This window comes from Procambarus clarkii, chromosome 48 (assembly GCF_040958095.1).
Source record: "Procambarus clarkii isolate CNS0578487 chromosome 48, FALCON_Pclarkii_2.0, whole genome shotgun sequence".
In the NCBI taxonomy this organism is placed as follows: Eukaryota; Metazoa; Arthropoda; class Malacostraca; order Decapoda; family Cambaridae; genus Procambarus; species Procambarus clarkii.
Window position 1 is genome coordinate 13445576 of NC_091197.1, and position 17671 is coordinate 13463246.

General features: G+C 40.9%; 2 protein-coding genes across 3 annotated transcripts in view; one reads left to right on the plus strand and one right to left on the minus strand.

Annotated features, from left to right (window-relative positions):
* Positions 1 to 40: 40 nt before the first annotated feature.
* Positions 41 to 5938, minus strand: LOC123764789 (protein NipSnap homolog 3A). Of its 2 annotated transcripts, none has more exons than XM_045752928.2 (6): positions 5423 to 5938; positions 3947 to 4036; positions 3631 to 3754; positions 3380 to 3538; positions 2850 to 3074; positions 41 to 380 (listed from the first exon to the last, which is right to left on the minus strand). In XM_045752928.2, exons 1-6 carry the CDS (start codon positions 5498 to 5500, stop codon positions 301 to 303), a joined length of 756 nt encoding a protein of 251 aa, XP_045608884.1. In that variant the 5' UTR covers positions 5501 to 5938; the 3' UTR covers positions 41 to 300. The 2 variants fall into 2 exon arrangements, with proteins under 2 accessions (XP_045608884.1, XP_045608885.1); XM_045752929.2 differs by having other exon boundaries at positions 41 to 377; positions 5423 to 5937.
* Positions 5939 to 9998: 4060 nt separating this feature from the next.
* The window catches only part of LOC123764790 (uncharacterized), a 36177-nt gene continuing 28504 nt past the window's right edge, over positions 9999 to 17671 (plus strand). Inside the window, exons 1-2 of the mRNA XM_045752930.2 lie at positions 9999 to 10212; positions 12618 to 12699. Coding sequence (XP_045608886.2) covers positions 12618 to 12699 — 82 coding nt within the window. The 5' untranslated portion in view covers positions 9999 to 10212. The remainder of the gene's footprint in view (positions 10213 to 12617; positions 12700 to 17671) is intronic.

A 17671-nucleotide genomic window follows, 5' to 3' on the forward strand; every position in this document is an offset into this window, starting at 1 on the left:
TAGCAATTGCAGGTTCTTGAATTTGTTAAGATATCTCCAATACAGTATATAGCTTTATTTATACAGAATAAACTGTTTAAATATAAAAAAAATTGGGAAATGGTTCACGCATCATATCTGAAGAATAAGCTTGGTAGCTGGTGCTGCCTCGCAGTGTTAGACAAGTATTGGGGGTTTAACAGCATAATGACACAAGTTATTGGAGATGCTGCTTTAAGTCAAACAAGTCGTTTGAGCTGGCTTGTTTGTGTAGGGTTGAGAGACTGTGGTCAGATATACACGGAGATGAGAAGCTCTTGGTCACTGGAGGCTGGAGACAGCATGGGGAAGTAGCAGCTTGCTGTGACCACTATGTACGTGAGAAGACAATGTCATGTCTACTGGAAAAAAATACAAATTAAATAATCACTTATTTTATCATGACTGATCGTGTTTGCTTATACAGGTGAACCAAATCAACAATACATGTAATTTGTGATTGGACACACGAATAAAATAAATGAAAAAGTGTAACATTTTATATAAATCACAAGATTTTCGTTAGTTTCTAATGTGCGATTTGTAGCTGAGAGCCAAATTAATAAAAGTACCATGTCTAAGTTTAACGTTCCAGTTTTGACAGTGCCATGAATTTGCAGATATCACAAAAGTCACTTAAAGCGGGTAAGATCGATTTACATATTTATATATTTGGTTTAGTGTTGGCCTTAAGGCTTATGAATATCTGCATGGAGTATTATTAAAGCCCCTTACAAGAGCTTCCTTATCAATCAACAAGTGTATTTTAGTCTTTTCATGACTTAAGTAAACTCCAAAAACATTGAGAAGTGCGGTTCAAGTTCAAGTTCAAGTATGTTTATTGAGACAAGAAAATTACATCTCAAAGGGATTGAGTAGGTTAGGCTATTTCTATAGGCTATTTCTACTTCTATTTCTCTACTTCAAGTGCGGGTTACACACCTCTTGTTGCGTGTGTATCCCTTCCTTCTCTCGATTAGTCAGTAAAAAAAATTTATTGTTGTACCTACCGAGGCTGATGCATAGACAACGTCAATAATACAGTGCTTAAATTGTTGCTAATACGTGACAATATTAACAGGTTGATCAAGTCCATACCAAAATGCGACACCTTAGGTGAAATAACGGGCCTATAACCCTCCTTGCTTTCCTACTGCTATTTAGTCATGTGTGTCTCTCGGTCAATCGGGGGAAATCGATTCCTTTGACATCACTCATATGTTTATCTGCTCTCTTGCTGGCCTGGTGGTGGGCTGTCAACCTCTGGAGAGTTATTAAGGCCACCACACGTACTTACTGACCTACTGTTACCAACCATCCGTTGGTCCTGAACACTGTCCAGGACTAAAGTAAGTAGTAGTAGTAGGCAAAGTAAACTCTTTGTATATTCACCGAGAGGATATGTACACCTCTCGGTGTACATATCCTTGTGCATCCTAAACGCACAAATCAATTCGATATATATATATATATATATATATATATATATATATATATATATATATATATATATATATATATATATATATATATATATATATATATATATATATATATATAATTAATTAATTTTAACGTAATACTATAGAAGATATGGAATGTTATAATTAATATTAAATAATTTCAGAACGAAGTTCTGTACCGAACATAAGTTCAAGATTTTACATTTGGTGGTAAACAGTGATTTAATAAATGCTAATTATCACATATTATATTAAAGACTATTTAGGAAAAATAGAAAGAAACGGCGACATGATTTAGCTATTTAAGATAGGCTATGAAAGTTGAAGACTTTACATCACTCAGATTGAACACGAAATTAACTTCAAAATACCAGTCAGGTATTGTTTCGCTTTTTAACTCGTTGACCTTAGAATAACATTTCATTACATTTAGGTGTTTTACAATTTGGGGCTCTGTTTTTATAGCGTCTCTACTCGGGTTGCGCCAGGCTGAAGCAACACTAAAGAAGGCTTCGCACATTCTTCTGATATTCATCTTATACCTTTGTGGAAGCTGGTAGCGATTAGTATCTATGAAACAATTTAGAATAACGAATTCATTATTGAAGGCCCACTGGACAGCTACCTCACCAGACGAACGTCTTGGCAAGGGCCCGGGACTGAGATATAATTAGGTGCTCACGTATATATTTACATCGTATTTATGACTACAGGTGTCCAAGTGAAGGCCCAGAATACTTAGCTATGTTTAGCACTCGATTCTTAATTTTATTAGGACTGTAGATTTGTTTATAAATAGTATATATATATGCCAATATTTTATGAGCGAGTTTGTTTATTTGTTTACCGTAAATGTGAACATTACAAAGTTCAGTATTTATATTGTGGTTTTAATATATTTGTATCTTTACTTGATACAGTGAATGTTGTGACATCGCAAAACAGTATTGGCTTGAGGTATTTTGTATCATTTAGATGATCATCTTTGAAGATGAGCATGAGTAAAGGCAAATACACTGCCCTTGGGAACGCCATTGCTAGTTAATGTGTACGGCAACATGATGACGTCACAAAGTAACACTCATGACTCCTCAGCAATGCAGGTTAATTCCCTTGTGTTAGTTAGCAGTTATTGTAGGTGGAGTAGTATATTACCACAGTCTATATCCTTCAACACAGCCTCAAACAATGAACATGATTAAGAATGTATTATATTCAACAATGGCTTGTGACAAAGGTCACTAAATAGTCCTGTTGGGTAATTATTGGGCACTCAAAGAAGGGTTAGTCAACAAGCTGATTTAATGGTAATCTGAAATAGCACTTGAGGCGGGTAGGAGTAGTAGAGCAGCTCCGTAAGACACTCACCAAGGGAGTCGGCAGCGGCCTTGAGCGCTAGACAGCAGTCCGGGGTGTTGTGTTGCCACAAGACAGCTGCCATGTGTGTGGGGCCCAGTAAGGAGCTCCATACACCCACTGCTCGCGACCTGCCCTCCCTCGCTGCCTCCTCACACACCCTCACATGCTTCACCAGAGCCTCACACCACGCACTGCGAGGGCCCTTCATGTGTAGTGTCTGCAGTTCGTACACACCTGCCACAAAAGTACCATGATGCCTCTTACCCAAATATCAACTGTCAGTAAAATTATTCGCACACCCAGCGGCGCTATGTGATGAGGTGCGAAAAGATACATGAATTTAGATATACTTTTATAACGTGTGTTAAAGAAATGTGTACATATTTAATTAACAATTATCTACCACAAGAAATTTTAGCCAAATTTTCCCAGTTTGTTAATTGTAGGTAGTAAATGAGGGTGATTGTAACCTTTCCATTTTCGCTCACTGGATGGGGCGGCGTGGAAAGCAAACACACACACACACACACACTACTAACCTTTGCCAGACGGGTGCTTGATGGCGGTGCCCGGCAGGAGGGCGAGGAGCACGTTGTCTTGCTGCTGCCACATCCCTATGACACAACTGACGTAGCGACCAAGCCACTCCGGGTCACCGGCCAGCCTGGCTCTCACCTCAGCTCGGTGGGTCAAACTCTCTATGGAGGCAACGCAAATCATGGGCGTTAGTTAACCATTAGGCGTCTACTGTGACCCCACGCATGGATGACAACATATATGTGCGACTTACCGTATTCCCAGATGTGGACAACTTGGTTGAGCCCTCCGATCTCTGACGTCCAGTAGCCTAGGAGCTTGGAGTGAGCTGTACGCAGGTGGAGGTGTTCTTCCGTCAGGGTGAGGAACTCCCGCATCTGTAGTGTCCAGACTGTTAACTCCTGTTCTCATAACCAAGTAGTTTGCATCTGCATGTTTTCATCTGAACATTATGGCTGATGATAATGTGTGTTTTCATATCAAATTCATTAAGTTTGCTATTATATGTTTATTATATATGGTTGAAACAGGTCAGTGATCTAGGTCGCTGGAGCATCTGTTTAACTCACCTTCTCCGGATACAAAGTATATGTGCGCAATTCATAGAGTGTGTTTTGTGTTGCCTTCACACGGTTGTCCAGCTGATGACAGCAACTGGTCTGGAAAAGATGAAGAGAGAGACTTTATGTGGAAATTTTCTTATGGATTTTGTTACCATTGAGCAGTTATCGTATATATTATATTATATGAGTACACTCCGGACTGTGGCTTTGTGTCAGGGGACCTGTAATAGTTGAATTGTCAAAACTGTACCCAATTTCTTTTCTGAAGGTTTGTTTAGTCGTGTTCTCACCTAGGTGTGTTTGCAGAGATTGACCCCCCTCCCTTATCCCCGGAACCCACCTTTTAACAATTGGTAGTCTGAGACGTGAAGTTCTAAGCATCTTCTAATGATAAAATGTCGGAGACCTCCGTTACCAATACACGAGTGTATGCGGGTTATATATAAAAACTTGGACAAACACCAGCTCCGTGCCTCCAGATTCCTAGTGTAATTTATAGCATATCGTGGTCCTTGAGTTAAATTGTGCGTCTGGGGTGAACCAAAACGCAGGTTCGATCCCACCTTCCTGCTCCAAAGATTTTCTCATTGTTATATCACATCGTGATTTCATTATATATATATATGTAAGTGGGTAATTATAGGTAATTAGTAATGCTAATTATTTAGGATTAATTGTGCATAGGCAATATGCATCCTTCGCTATTAAGTGCGCCAATTATAATTTTGGGATGAATTTTCTAAACTTGTAGACTTTATTTACGTACTCTATGGTCGGGTACATGTGCCCCCTACTTATGTTGAATAGGTAAACAAGTCACTTAAGTATTAAGGTCACTTAACAAGTATCCCTGCACATACACACTTTAGCCTGCAACTAGCAGTTGGAAATTACTAGAAACTGCAGTCGCAAATAATTTATTAAATGAATAAAATTTATATAGCCTATGTTGTTCAGCCTTATGCACAAACACACTGGTCAAATACAGATGCTGTACTTAAGACATTCTCCTGCTATGCACCCATAAGATGACACAAGTCCATGGTTGTAAGATGTCAATTTTTTATTTATTTATTTATATATATACAAGAAGTTATATTGGGTTTATGAGAGTACATAGTATGATGTGTTTACATTAATCCCCTTGTTTGATAGTCTCTCTACTTGAGACAGTTAATCATATATAAGCAGACGATGAGTCACAATAACGTGGCTGAAGTATGTTGACCAGACCACACACTACAGACTTGAGAATGGTCCAGGATGGACCGAAACGTCGTCGTCCCTTCACCTTCTAGTGTGTGGTCTGGTCAACAATCATATATAAATGACAGGATGAACAGATCAGCGGTTTCACTTTCTTTTGTCAGTGTTATGGTGGTATGTCCACTCACGCTGTCCATGCATAAACTCGCCTTTCAGGTCAAAACAAAAAACTACGTATAATGTTGCTATAACAACAAAGAAAGCTGTCAAACTCACCGTCAAATTCCGTGAAGCAAGCAGAGAGGTCCGTAGCCTCAGATGAACCCGAGAAAGCTGAGAGAGGAGAGGCCACATGACTTAACAGGGACTTCTTAACAACAAACACTAAACTGTGTTGGAGATGGAGGATGATGGAAGGATGGTGGAAGTTGATATATATATAATTTAGCGTAAGAATCACGTCACAATGACTATAGGGGCTGACGGAGCGCGGAGCAGGACGATAAAGATGACAGTTGCTGTGACGGTGAAGGCGGACGGGTTTAAAGTGAGACAGATAGTGGTGGTACTCTAGCCAGTGTTGCTCATTTAGGGTCCACTAATTATCCCTAGAGCGGCACAAGTGAGCCCAAGCGTCTCCGTGTAGGGTACAGCACAATGCCTTGCGGGTGTATTCACGTCGCCTGTTGCAGGGGAAACTATATGTGCCTTGCGGCAAATGAACACACTTTATGGGGGGATGTTTGGTGACCCCTTGGCGTCCCTGGGGATGGCGAGTAGTGTGTTGTTATACTGAGTCAGGGCTCAAAAAGAGGCGTTAAAACATGCTGGTACTACGTCATCGTTGTCATGACGTCACACAAGTAGCAAAACATGGAAATAAAAATAAATTTTAGCTGTTATTTTCCCGATATTGTCGATATGTATTATAGCATCTGAAAGGGCACAAATTAATCTGCATTTTAAATCTATCAGAATGCGAATACGTGTAGATTAAACAAAGATACTTTTTGTTATTAACGGAGAAAGATTAATTATGTTTCCACAGTGAAGAAATTCCAGTCACATCCTCACACACAATTACCTAACACGATGATACTTACAAAGTAAGTAAAGCTCCATGGGACAAACAAGAAATTAAACTAGACCTAGGTATACTAATCTCTGTTTTCAAAAAAAAAAAAAAAACACACACAACCTAAAGAAATTAGGGCTAACAAGAGTATAATTTCAGACATATTTTTTTAAACATGTCAGAGATTTTAACATGTATGAAATGTTTTTCATACATTTTAAATGTATGTTTAGTAATTTTAAAAGTAATCTGTCATTGATATCCCTCTTTATCTGCACTTTACCATTCAAGTATCATGCCCATCTCTAAGAAAGGTATTGAGACTCTTGCTCTTCAAAATGCTGTCACACACAAAATAATTGCCTCCTCCGTCAAGCAGCTGTGTTCTCACGAGCACCGTGTCTACACCGGTGGCCAAGTCCAGCCAACACAACGCACTGCATCAGGCAATAAGTTGTATAGTAATAATATTTGTAAACAGACTATAAGTGTCTGACTAAACAACTGGCTAAACTCTCCACTAACTGAGCTTTACAAGTAGCTAGCAGTAAAGGTTCATCCTAGAGATCCATAGGACCAGTGTTCAATCCCCGGCTGGGACAGCAACGGTTGGGAACGTTGGTTTTTATACCTGATGTATCTATTTACCCAGCACTAAAAATGGTACCCGTAAATTAGGTAACTGCTGTGGTTGCATCGTGCCGTAGGTCAATAGTTAGCCTTCGTCTAGGAGTACCTCGATAACCCTAAGTACAAGCTTTTCTTCTCCAGTAATTGAAATTGTTTATTTTGCATATTGTATATTTAGTCGAGTTTGGGACCGCGGATGTCAGAGTCCTTCATTTTGATGTGATGTTCATGGTATTTATTAAATCCATCTACGAGGAATTTCAAGTATCTGCTCCCTTTCGATCGATATAATATACATTAATAGGTCACGAAAACAATGGTGGTATATGTACAGTATATAAGCAGAGCTAGCAGTGTGACGTCACTAAACGTGACGCAATACCCTTGACGTTGAATGCTTGTCTCTCAGGGATCGTTTTGAACCCGAGTAGAAATGTGCCAACTTCCAAATACATCGTCATTCATTCGGATAATAATCAGCGGGAAGTTTGTATGTGATTAAATGTGCATTTATATTAGATTTGAAATTACAATCTCGAGAAGCTATTAAATACACATACAGTTTCCAACTATCGGAATGTTTTAAATATTTGTAAATATACTAACCCAGGTCATGTTGGCAACACCTACACATGCCGGCAGCGGCTCATTGGACGCTTATCACAACTGCATTTTATATAAAATTTATATAATAAATAAACACACTATACGTTCTCACCTAGTTGTATTTGCGGGGGATAAGCTACGACTCTTGGGTCCCGCCGCTTAACTCTTAACTGACTACAGGCTCCACAGCCTACTGAGCTCGGTCATATCTATATTTAAAGCTGTGTATGGGCTCAACACTTCACTTATTACCACATTCCATTTTCTCATATTTTGACAATGAACAAATATTTATAATGTCTCTGTGGATCATTTGGGTATTTAGTTGAGATCTATGTTCACTTATTTATGTGCTACCCATGCTAAATAGTTTTTCTGTTTGCCCTGTATATTATCCTGAGTATTTTATGTGGTAATCATTTTCCCTATTCCTTATTTACCTGAATTTACCTAAGGGTCACTCTCTCTAGTGGCCTTGACGAAGACAGGAAGCCGGCGGCTTGTGAAAGGTCCCCCTGATCTCTGAGGATAAACCTCTTCAGTATTTTTTTTTTTTTTTTGTAACTTATGCCTCAGTTCTGGGACGAGTCCGATGGCATACCTCTGAACATTCACCATCTATAACGAGATAAGGACTCCGCGTTGATGCCTCATATTCCAGAATTGGTCTGACATAAATGGTATACAATATCCTAAACGCTTTTGTTCAGATTCTGGGTTTTTATATTAGCCAAACTTCCGGGTGCTGCTGATGATTCTAACTAGAATCTTCTCTATAGAGATGAGAATCTAACTATAATCTTGTCTATAGAGAAGAACCCTGCCCTGGATGCCCTGCATCCAGGGCAGGGTTCAGTTCGACTTCATTTGGGAAGTTTAAGAATTAACTCTCCAAGGTACATTTTACAGTTTTATATGACCTGACGCTGAGATGTTTCGCTGAGCCTGCCAACATTTTCAAAGGCAAACAAGTGTGTACAAGATAGTTCGAGTACCCGTATAACAGAGATGAATGAGGTTAACGTATTACATGTGTTAAATGACTTGCTACAGTTTCCTTAACTCTCAGGTGGCTGGTGGTAAACTTCGAAGATTTTGTATATGTTTGGGATGGTATATGAACATGCAGGCCGCTCCAAGCAACAGCCTGTTGGACCAAGTTATCACAAGTCGAGGCCAGGCTCGACTTGTGAGTCTCGTCCTCACCACACACTCAGACTTTGGCAAAACACTCAAGAGAGTGCGAAAGACTTTGTGTAAATTCTTTACATAAATTCCATAAATACACAAGTGTGGGTTTTTATCATTATGATTGTTAGAAATCTTATATTTAAGTAAATTGGTGATACGTTATGGTGATTTGCTATTACATGGTTGGCGAGGTTTGCTGTATAATACAGCAAATAATACAGCAGTTACGGTCATTAAAGCGACGACTGTCATAAATACTTCATAAGAGTTTTATTTCAGGGTTTACACATTCAAGACGCTGACTGGAGTGACATATATTATTTACTAATAAAATATACCTTTCATGTACCTATTAATATATATAAATTATAATGAAGTTAATAATAATAATAGCTAAAAATAATTGGCAATATAAAGTAATAATACTTTATAATATACTTTATATACAAAAAATTATATAAAGTATAAAAAATATACTTTATAAACATGTAAAAATTGTCTAAAAAATGATTTTAAATAAAAAACGAAAAATTAAGCCAGTTGCAGAAACTTGCAACTAGGTAATTAAATTAATAGAATGCAATAGCTGCAATATACTATTAAGGTGATACACAGAATTATGTGTGGGAGCAAAATCGACATGATAATTGAGGACACTGTTGTCTCGGTTGTACACCTGGGTTCATTCCCGACTCACAATCGGGAATTCCGGGTTCGAATCCCGGACGAGGCACAAAAGTCTGGGACATGTTTCCCCTCACCTAATGCCACTGTTCACCTAGCAGTAAATAGGTACCCGGGGGTGCATCCAGGGCAGGGTTCAGTTGTTCGACCTTGACGCGTTCTCGTACAAGCCTAAAACATATATATATATATATATATATATATATATATATATATATATATATATATATATACATATATATATATATATATATATATATATATATATATATATATATATATATATATATATATATATATATATATATATATATATATATGTACAGGCTTCCTGTTCGAGACAAAAAATATTGTTGTAAGACAGCTTAGAATGAAAAGCAAGACTGACACATGTCAGAAAACAGTGTGAAGTGGAGATGGTAACTCAATAAATGAAGATGTGTTTAAGCTAATAAAATCAAAGAGACGGTGCTGGAGATACAGAGGCGGTGCTGCTGGAGATAAAGAGGCGGTGCTGGAGATAAAGAGACGGTGCTGGAGATAAAGAGGCGGTGCTGCTGGAGATAAAGAGGCGGTACTGGAGATAAAGAGGCGGAGAAAGAGAGTAAGCTCCTCCCCCCTCGCACGGTGCGCTAAGCTCTGCACTCCTCCCGGCCAGTAGTCGCCCCCAAACACACTATGCCTGCGTGCACTCTGCACACCACTCCGACACACGCTAACTTTAGCCGACCGCGCACGCTGACGCTCCAAGTCCAGCAGCATACAGCAGCCCCTAATTGTTTGCTCCAAACAGGCTTCGTGGCGGCAAACTTTCTCCTCTTGTTAATACAGCAAAGATTCATTTTATTGGGGAATTTCTTAGCGGCTGGATCCACGAAAGGTTGGTTTAGTTAAGATTATTTCATTTGTTTTGCAGTCTTGCTCACTCAATTGGGTATTATGTCTCTGTTTATGTCTGTGTTACTGTTTGTGTATGTCTTAATGCCTGAATCTGTGCCTCTATGTTTTTTGAGTGCCAGAATTCTAGTTTATAATGCACCCCCATACTCATCCTGTGAGTGGTAGTTTATTGTGCACCCATTACTCATGCTGAGTGGTAGTTTATTGTGCACCCCATACTCATCCTGTGAGTGGTAGTTTATTGTGCACCCCATACTCATCATGTGAGCGGTAGTTTATTGTGCTCATGCTTCAGTGATGCGTAGGCCAACATGTTGAATGTTTCATCTTAGTCTAGAAAATGGCAGTGTTAAAGCTGGTGTTAGCAGCCTGTTGATAGTTGCATGGTGTTTCTTGTGTGATGAATCCTCATAATGCATCCAGAGTCTGCCAGTGTAGACTACTTATCACGTGCCTCTGTATGACTAACCATCCTGTGTGATGGGGATTTCAGCACCACGTAGCTACCTTTTTGACACACACTGTACTTCCCTTCATATAGCCTAGGCTAGCTGCACAAATGCAAATGTACAATTTTCTATTGTCGCTGTATATGTCGATACTATCGTGACACACAACACTAAAATAAAGTTGACAAGGTCAACGATACGCTTCTCTTAACGTGAGGCCACGTAATAAAACTCTAAACTGAAAATCCTACATAATACAACAGAGAAGAAATTTCCACGAATCAATAAATGAATTTTGTATACCACAGTGTTTGATAGGGGTAATGAACATTAATAATTAATGTAGATTTTAGGAAGTGTGTCGACGCGTGAGGGCGTCTCTCTAACACTACACTCATTATTATTATTATTATTAACATCTTTATTGACAAAATTAATTACAATTTTGCCTAATCTGAGGATTTTGATAGTCTTATTAAATTGAGGATAATGCTAGTATTCACTGTCACGGGGGACGTTCCTGCCTTGATGAGTCCTAGATGGTAGCGACGTTGGAGAGTCTTTTAGAGAGTGTTTAACGTACAGTCCTACACCTCGCGTGGTGGATCCAAACAAAGCAAAGTTAAAATGAGAGTCTTACAAGAGCGCTTGTGAAACTGGAAGGTAATTACACACATCATGGAGTAGTTAAATTCACATAGGGAATTGCTGTTAATAACGTCTTCAAGTCAGTGGGATCCAAGACATGTGGGGACATTTAGGACGTCTTAGTGACGTCACGTAAGATGTGTGATGTTTTATTGATGCTAGTTGAGGTGAGGGAAGGTCAGGTTGGTTAGATCAGGATAAGTTAAGTCAGGTCTGGATATATAGGAATAAGTTGGGATACGTTAGGTTAAGTCAGGTCAATATAGCCTGGTCAGGCTAAGTTTGGCCAGGTTAGGTCAGGTTTGGTTAGGTCAGGATAGGTTAGGTAAGGTCAGGATAGGTTAGGATGGATTGAAAGAGTATCAACGACGTTGGCAAACGAAACGTTTTCAGGTGTTAGACCCTACTCCTGATCGCCTATACCAGGAGTCAACCCCCCTACTGACGACCCCGGAGACGTCTTCCCTGGAGAGCAGCGTCTGACTGCTTCTTTGACCGGTCTGAATTTAAGTATTCTTCTGAACCAAGATAGTTACGTCGTTTGATAATTAACATTACGTGTATGACGTCAAAGGCAAAATGTAAGAGTTTAAATACATTCAACTCCTCTAAATGGAATGCATATACGTCTTAGTTTGGCCGTTCGTCGCTCAAAACTGTTCAATGTACACTGAAATTTCAACGCAGTCGTCACAACGTCAATATTCCGATGCTTGAGGGAAATCTATTAATGCATCCAAATCGTGTTGTTTAATGTTGTATTTTGTGGTGATGTATTTGACACAATGTTGTAGGCATCCTGTTATGTGTTCACTTTATAACATGTCTCTGTGTAAGCTTCCTCCCACTCTTTGTACACCCCCCTGGCCTGGTTGGTAGAAGCCTCGCTTCTTACAGGGTTGACGTTCGATCCTCAGTGGTCTAATGTGGTTTTGTACCGTTCCATTATTCATTGCTTTAATCCCAGCTCTCAGCCTGTCTTGTTATCCCAGCTGCTTATCATATCCTCGTATCTTAGCTAGTATTGTTCTAATATTCTACCTCATATCCCAGCTCTTGTCCTGTGCTTTGTAGCCCTTACAGGTGCTATGCAGTCATTGTGGCCTAGCATTCTCTACTCACAATTACCCAACCCATTCTCCACAAATAATAGTACCTATAGCTACTATGGACGAAATGTACACACTGTGGACGAGGTTTACATATAAAAAAAGTACACACTGTGGACGGGGTACAAATTCATAACGGTTACAATTATGATCTTGTAATGAGTGTTGTCTCGCTACAGATGATTAAGAAACACGCGACATCATCCCTAACTTGCTACACCTTCGCCGTGATGCTCCTGCTGCTCTGCCACACCCCAGCAGGTGAGTGTATGTCCTAAGGTTTCATTAATTTACAGTGTCCTCTCCTAACCTAATAGACTAAACCAGAGGACCCAAAAAACAGAAAACGGAACAGTACGTCATTTTTCGCGAGCCGCTTCCATTTTCTAGTACGACTAATTTTTGGTCTCATGTAACCCATACGAGCGAAAAAGCGACGTTCTTTGCAAGAGGAGAAGGTTGGTGTGTAAGTGAGCGAAGGGTCCGATTATGTAGACATGGCCAGTGTGGGGGATTTTGTCTTGCGGCACTGTTTGCCAGGAGTGTCTGCAGCCTTGTTTATGAACAGTGTCTCTGGAGATACCATCGACATGCTGGTGAGGGTCACAGTAGGGACAATACTTTATTGCCTTCGATTCTTCCCCTCAGCCGACCCAGCCATCCCGTAATTGTCTGTGTTCTGTCTTCATGTTTATGTCTCTGTCTGTCTCTGTCTTCCTGTGTCTCTATGTATGAATGACTTATCACTCTGTCTGTCTCTCTCTTATAATTAGCAGAAAGTCTTGAGGATAAGAAAAAACATAACATCAAGTGCACCGTGAGGGATTCGAATCCCCCTCAAGGCTCCTATGGATTTCCGCACAATAACATCTATTATATATATATATATATATATATATATATATATATATATATATATATATATATATATATATATATATATATATATATATAATAGATGTTATTGTATATATATATATATATATATATATATATATATATATATATATATATATATATATATATATATATATATATATATATATATATATACAATGTTCGTCTGTTAGGGGTTGGAGGCCAGACTCACACAACTTCTCATGGTGACTGGTAACTGTAGGGGGAATGTCATAGGGAGGGTTGGGGTCGACCCCCATGCCCCTCCTAGAGTAGGATTGGCTCCTAATGACTCCCATGAAGTCTAAAATAGGGGCTTTATTTTGTACTGCAGCAAGTAACAATAGTAAAAATAACGTTGTGGAAACGTTATATTTGCTGGGGTTGTATACAGGGTGTTGTGTGAGAGAGAGAGAGAGAGAGAGAGAGAGAGAGAGAGAGAGAGAGAGAGAGGGAGAGAGAGAGAGAGAGAGAGAGAGAGAGAGAGAGAGAGAGAGAGAGAGAGAGAGAGAGAGAGAGAGAGAGAGAGAGAGAGAGAGAGGGAGGGAGAGAGAGAGAGAGAGAGAGAGAGAGAGAGAGAGAGAGAGAGAGAGAGAGAGAGAGAGAGAGAGAGAGAGAGAGAGGGAGAGAGAGAGAGAGAGAGAGAGAGAGAGGGAGAGAGAGAGAGAGAGAGAGAGAGAGAGAGAGAGAGAGAGAGAGAGGGAGAGAGAGAGAGAGAGAGAGAGAGAGAGAGAGAGAGAGAGAGAGAGAGAGAGAGAGAGAGAGAGAGAGAGAGAGAGAGAGAGAGAGAGAGAGGGAGAGAGAGAGGGAGAGAGAGAGAGAGAGAGAGAGAGAGAGAGAGAGAGAGAGAGAGAGAGAGAGAGAGAGAGAGAGAGAGAGAGAGAGAGAGAGAGAGAAAAAAAAATCAAGTACTTCCATAGTGCACCCAATTTACATAAATGTTCCTGAGAACCACTAACACTAGTGGCCTCGACGAGGACAGGAAGCCGGCGGGTTGTCCCCTTCCCCATCTGCCTTTAATCTTTTCCAGTTACACTTTAAAAGTTAACTGGGTGTTGGCCTTTACTGCTTGGGCGTGAAGGCGGTGACGATACACCCATAGCGTACACGGTACGTCAGCAGTATACACGATACAGCTGTAGTGTAAACTATACAGCTGTAGTGTACATACATCCATGATAAGGTGCGTGTTCCTCTTTAGCACGATACCCTGACTATTGCAGGTATACTGCATCTACCCCCCACGACACACCTTACCCCGCCTCCCCCTTCTTCCTCTATCCTTTCAACAGCTATTCTCCCTCTTCCCCCCTCTATCCCGGAGTCCTAGAACCCCTACCAATCCCCTTCTTCCCCCCCCACACACACACCCCGCAGCTCCTCGCACCCCCACAACCACCCACGACTTTTATTTACTCCTGAACCGAGTCGGCATCTGACCGGTACCCACGAACGGTATGGATCGACGTCTCACCTTTGACCTGCTATCATGTATTGAATAACGATATCAGCCCACACTACGCTACCGGAAGTACTCCCTCACCCGCGGCAGGTCATAAATAAGTGATCCGTAACGTTCCTGGCCAGCAGGTCCTGGGCCAGCAGGGTCCTGGGCCAGCAGGTCCTGGGCCAGCAGGTCCTGGGCCAGCAGGGTCCTGGGCCAGCAGGGTCCTGGGCCAGCAGGTCCTGGGCCAGCAGGGTCCTGGGCCAGCAGGGTCCTGGACCAGCAGGGTCCTGGACCAGCAGGGTCCTGGACCAGCAGGGTCCTGGGCCAGCAGGGTCCGAAGATAATTATCAGGAGAAAGCACTAAGCCAGTACAATTATATGACACTTGGAAGGGATAAGAGGATAAGGATTTGAGATAGGCCAAAGTGAGGGAAATGTCCAACCACTTGGACGGTCGGGGATTGAACTCCGACCTGAAAGAAGCGAGAGCATCGCTCTACCGTCCAGCCCAAGTGGCTGGACAACGGGGAAGTAGAGCAGTATTTTGTTAGTATAATTTCTACCATATACGTGGCCATTCATGTATACACGCAGGGTAAGCTTGTCTCCTTACCTTGAGATGGTTTCGGGGCTTAGCGTCCCCGCGGCCCGGTCTTCGACCAGGCCTCGAGCTCATCTCCAGCATGACAGTCATGTCATCAATGTCAGCAACCAGTCTATTGTTGCCTCATCAACAACCTTGTTAATCATTTAAACTTTGGTGTAGAGGTTTATCAACCTGAGGACAGTCACCAAGGCCACTACAAGTACTCATTGGCCAATCAGCATGTATACCTTGCTTCTACACATTGTCCAGAGCTGAAGTAAACTTTCAGTGGGTGTAAACCTCTCAGAAGTGAGGGTACACCTCTCAGAAGTGAGGGTACACCTCTCAGAAGTGAGGGTACACCTCTCAGGGTATATCCTACACGAAGGTAAGTACAAGCAGACGAGTGCATGGAGTACAAGGAGATGAATGAACACATAAATATGTTGATTTGAGGTTCAGGCAAATTCCAGAGAGGGAAGAGAAGGGAATTATCAGGGAAAACACCAAGCCATTACGACTATATAGGATTTGGAATGGGTGAGGGGAAAAGAATGGTGACCAACCACTTGGACGGTCGGGGATTGAACGCCGACCTGCATGAAGCAAGACCGTTCTCACCCTTCCCACCACGCCTCATCTCTCCTCCCCCCCCCCCTCACGCCTCAACGCAAACTCAGCGAAAATCCACACACAACCAAACAAATAAACAGTGTCCGGGATTTCGTGACTGATCACTGATAAAACAACGTTAAACGGAAACTCACTTGTTTACAACTCACAACTCACTTGTTTACAACGACCTATGAAACACGGATTATTATCATTCCTAAGATAATTCATTCTATCGAAAAATTGGATACAGAAATCCAGGGAAAAATCGGTTAATATGAAGAAACTAAACAAATGGCACCACATCCTTTCTCCAATGTTTACCACCGTGTAAATTATTGGGCAGGTTCTGTCATGCCTGCCACGTGTATTGACGAGGTGAAGGGCACTCCTTGTGCCTTACATTCTCCCGCCTTCCCTGCTCTCTCTCTCTCTCTCTCTCTCTCTCTCTCTCTCTCTCTCTCTCTCTCTCTCTCTCTCTCTCTCTCTCTCTCTCTCTCTCTCTCTCTCTCTCTCACACACACACACAAGTTCAAGCAAGGAGAGCAGACTGTTGTAACTTGGAGAGCACTAAAGTGGGTCAGAGAATGTTTAACGATGACGAGACAAGAGAAATCACACTATCGTCATATATCAATGAGAAAATCCACAGGAGCCGTGATGAGGACTCGAAGCTAAGCGCTGGATATTCCCAGATGCACGCTGTAGACAACTACGCCACGACATGGTCAAAAGAATTGCAACCTGGGGGTACTACTGCACCAGACTAGGCTTCCCGAGGATCCCTCTAGGATTCGAATCCTCATCACGGCTCCTGTGGATTTTCTCATGACAAAACAAAGTAATTATACAAATAATGCACCAAAAACTGTGCATTATCATGTACAACTTTAAGTGTCTGTGTGGCGGGATATTCCAGAAGGTCCCGCATATCTCCCATAAGCCCAATAAAGAGTAAATAAAGATAGGACGAGAGAGGTATCGTATTCACCAAGGATTCTATCGAGGGGCCACGTACCTCGGGCGGGAATTCGGGAAAACAAGCCTAATCACCAATACTTTCTTTGTCTGAGTAATCAAATGAAAAAAGATGGAAACATTTGAAACAAGTCAACACTGTACATTCCAAGCTTCACGCAGGACGCAGTATATCATGAACTTGAGGGATACTTTCTGACATAGACCTCTGTGACAAGCTTCTTAACAGATAATATAAGTTAATACTTAAGGTATAAACGTGTGCCACAGCAGTTCTGTGCAGCACACAGTTCTATAATATGCCACTGAAGTTATAAATGTATCAAGGGGTATCTTGCAGTTCTCACCCTCCAGTTGTTGCCATATTTCCATAACCGACAATTTCAAATAAGTTTACAATTTAACAAAATGTTTTAAATTTCCACTAACTTGAAATTGAAATAAGTTTATTAAGATATAAATACCCACAAATGGAGAGGTAGCTCAAACTATTCTCACCCCGTTCAGTACAATGTGTTTATTTATAATAAATATATATATATATATTATATATATATTTATGTATTATATATATAATGCGGCAGAGGCAGCAATGCTGACCTCTTCCTCTGGGAAAATGGCCGGTTTCTGTGCGAGGCTTGCCAGCAGCCAGAGACCATTAGCTTATGTGTCTACATAGCCATATCTCACACATTATTCAGAATTTACTCTTC